The 1,338-nt window shown below is 44.7% G+C and overlaps 1 protein-coding gene across 1 annotated transcript in view; it reads left to right on the top strand.

Moving 5' to 3' along the window:
• The window catches only part of nol9 (nucleolar protein 9), a 23,414-nt gene extending 22,121 nt beyond the window's left edge, over positions 1 to 1,293 (top strand). Inside the window, exons 12-13 of the mRNA XM_014027951.1 lie at positions 475 to 608; positions 681 to 1,293. Coding sequence (XP_013883405.1) covers positions 475 to 608; positions 681 to 800 — 254 coding nt within the window. The 3' untranslated portion in view covers positions 801 to 1,293. The remainder of the gene's footprint in view (positions 1 to 474; positions 609 to 680) is intronic.
• Positions 1,294 to 1,338: the final 45 nt, after the last annotated feature.

Below are 1,338 nucleotides of genomic sequence, written 5' to 3'. Positions count from 1 at the left end.
TGAAATATCGCGATATTTCAGTGTATCTATATTTTCTTACACCCCTATCCGTAATATTTGAAGCAGAGAGGAGCACGGAGCGGTTAGTCTGCCTGCTGGCGTTAATCGTATTAATGTCAAGTGCCAAAAAATAATGGATTAATGTTTTTCTGACGATTAATTGCACACGATACGATTATGCCCAACTCTACTGTTTACATCCAGAAAACACAACAGAGTCATATTTCTGTGGGTTCAGGTCAGATTTGTGACTTTGTGAGTTAAAACTGTCGACTGAAAAACTTTGTGTGGCTGCCGCACATTCTCACAGCAGGTGAAAGTGTGTGTAAATAAACGCACACTTTCACACAACGTTGGTTTTTATACATCACAACGTGGGTGTAGAACCTGGTGTACGTAACTTTTTTATGTGTAGTTTATACATGAGGCCCCTGGTGTGAGTCATAATTTAGTGAGTCACCTGTATACCTCCAGGTATTCTTCGAGGAATTGATACGGCCCGAGGTCTGTACTTCCTGCTGACCCCCGTGGACCCCTCCACCCTCAGGAAGGTCAACTGCCTCCTCCTGGGGGCGATTAGCCTGCCTTCGTACATCCTCACTGCACAGGTCAGGTGACAGATGATCACAAACACAGCCTGATGAATCGGGTCTTATTTGGACTTTGTGTTTGTCTTTCAGCCTGGTTTTGAAGAAGCCTTGCCTTATGTGACCTCAAACTACAGCTTTGATCTCACCGGAGCAGGAAAGCTGCGAACCTTCAAAGGACTGACCAGGCCCTCTCACCTGGCACAGCAGTAACAGGTCTGCGTTACTTCCTGTCTGCTCGGGTCAAACAAGGACACGGTGGTCCGTAACTGGTTCTGAGCTGAAGCTGAGTTTGTGGGACTTCAACAGCTCTGCAGGAGGAGACAGCCGCCATCTTCTGGTTGTCCACTGTGATGGCCACAGGTTCTGCACCGGGACTTTTCTATCTGCTGATAGTGACATCATACCAAGCTCCTTTATGGTGTTCCCATTCCACAAGTTCAACTGTTGGTTTTTAACAACTACACTTTGATTTCTGCCTCCTGCTTGAAGGTCCTGCTGTTTTGGAAGCATGTGAGTAAAGAAAGGAGCAGACTGAACAGGTTTAATGGACCGAGCCTCGCTTCAAACCGTCTCAACAGATCGTTTTTCWCTTTTCCACACTGACCTGTGTGAGCATGAAGAATAAAAAATAAAGGTTTAAATAATAGTACGCTGCAAAAACTGTCCACCTAACCAAGTTTTAAAATCTTATATCAGCCAAAAAGTCTTTTTGATCTTGTTTTCAGACTGATTTACTAAACAAGAACTG

The sequence above is a fragment of the Austrofundulus limnaeus genome, unplaced genomic scaffold (assembly GCF_001266775.1).
Source record: "Austrofundulus limnaeus strain Quisiro unplaced genomic scaffold, Austrofundulus_limnaeus-1.0 Scaffold703, whole genome shotgun sequence".
NCBI classification, from domain to species: Eukaryota; Metazoa; Chordata; class Actinopteri; order Cyprinodontiformes; family Rivulidae; genus Austrofundulus; species Austrofundulus limnaeus.
The sequence above is the reverse complement of the archived record's forward strand: the minus strand, read 5'-3'. Positions and strand labels throughout refer to the sequence as shown.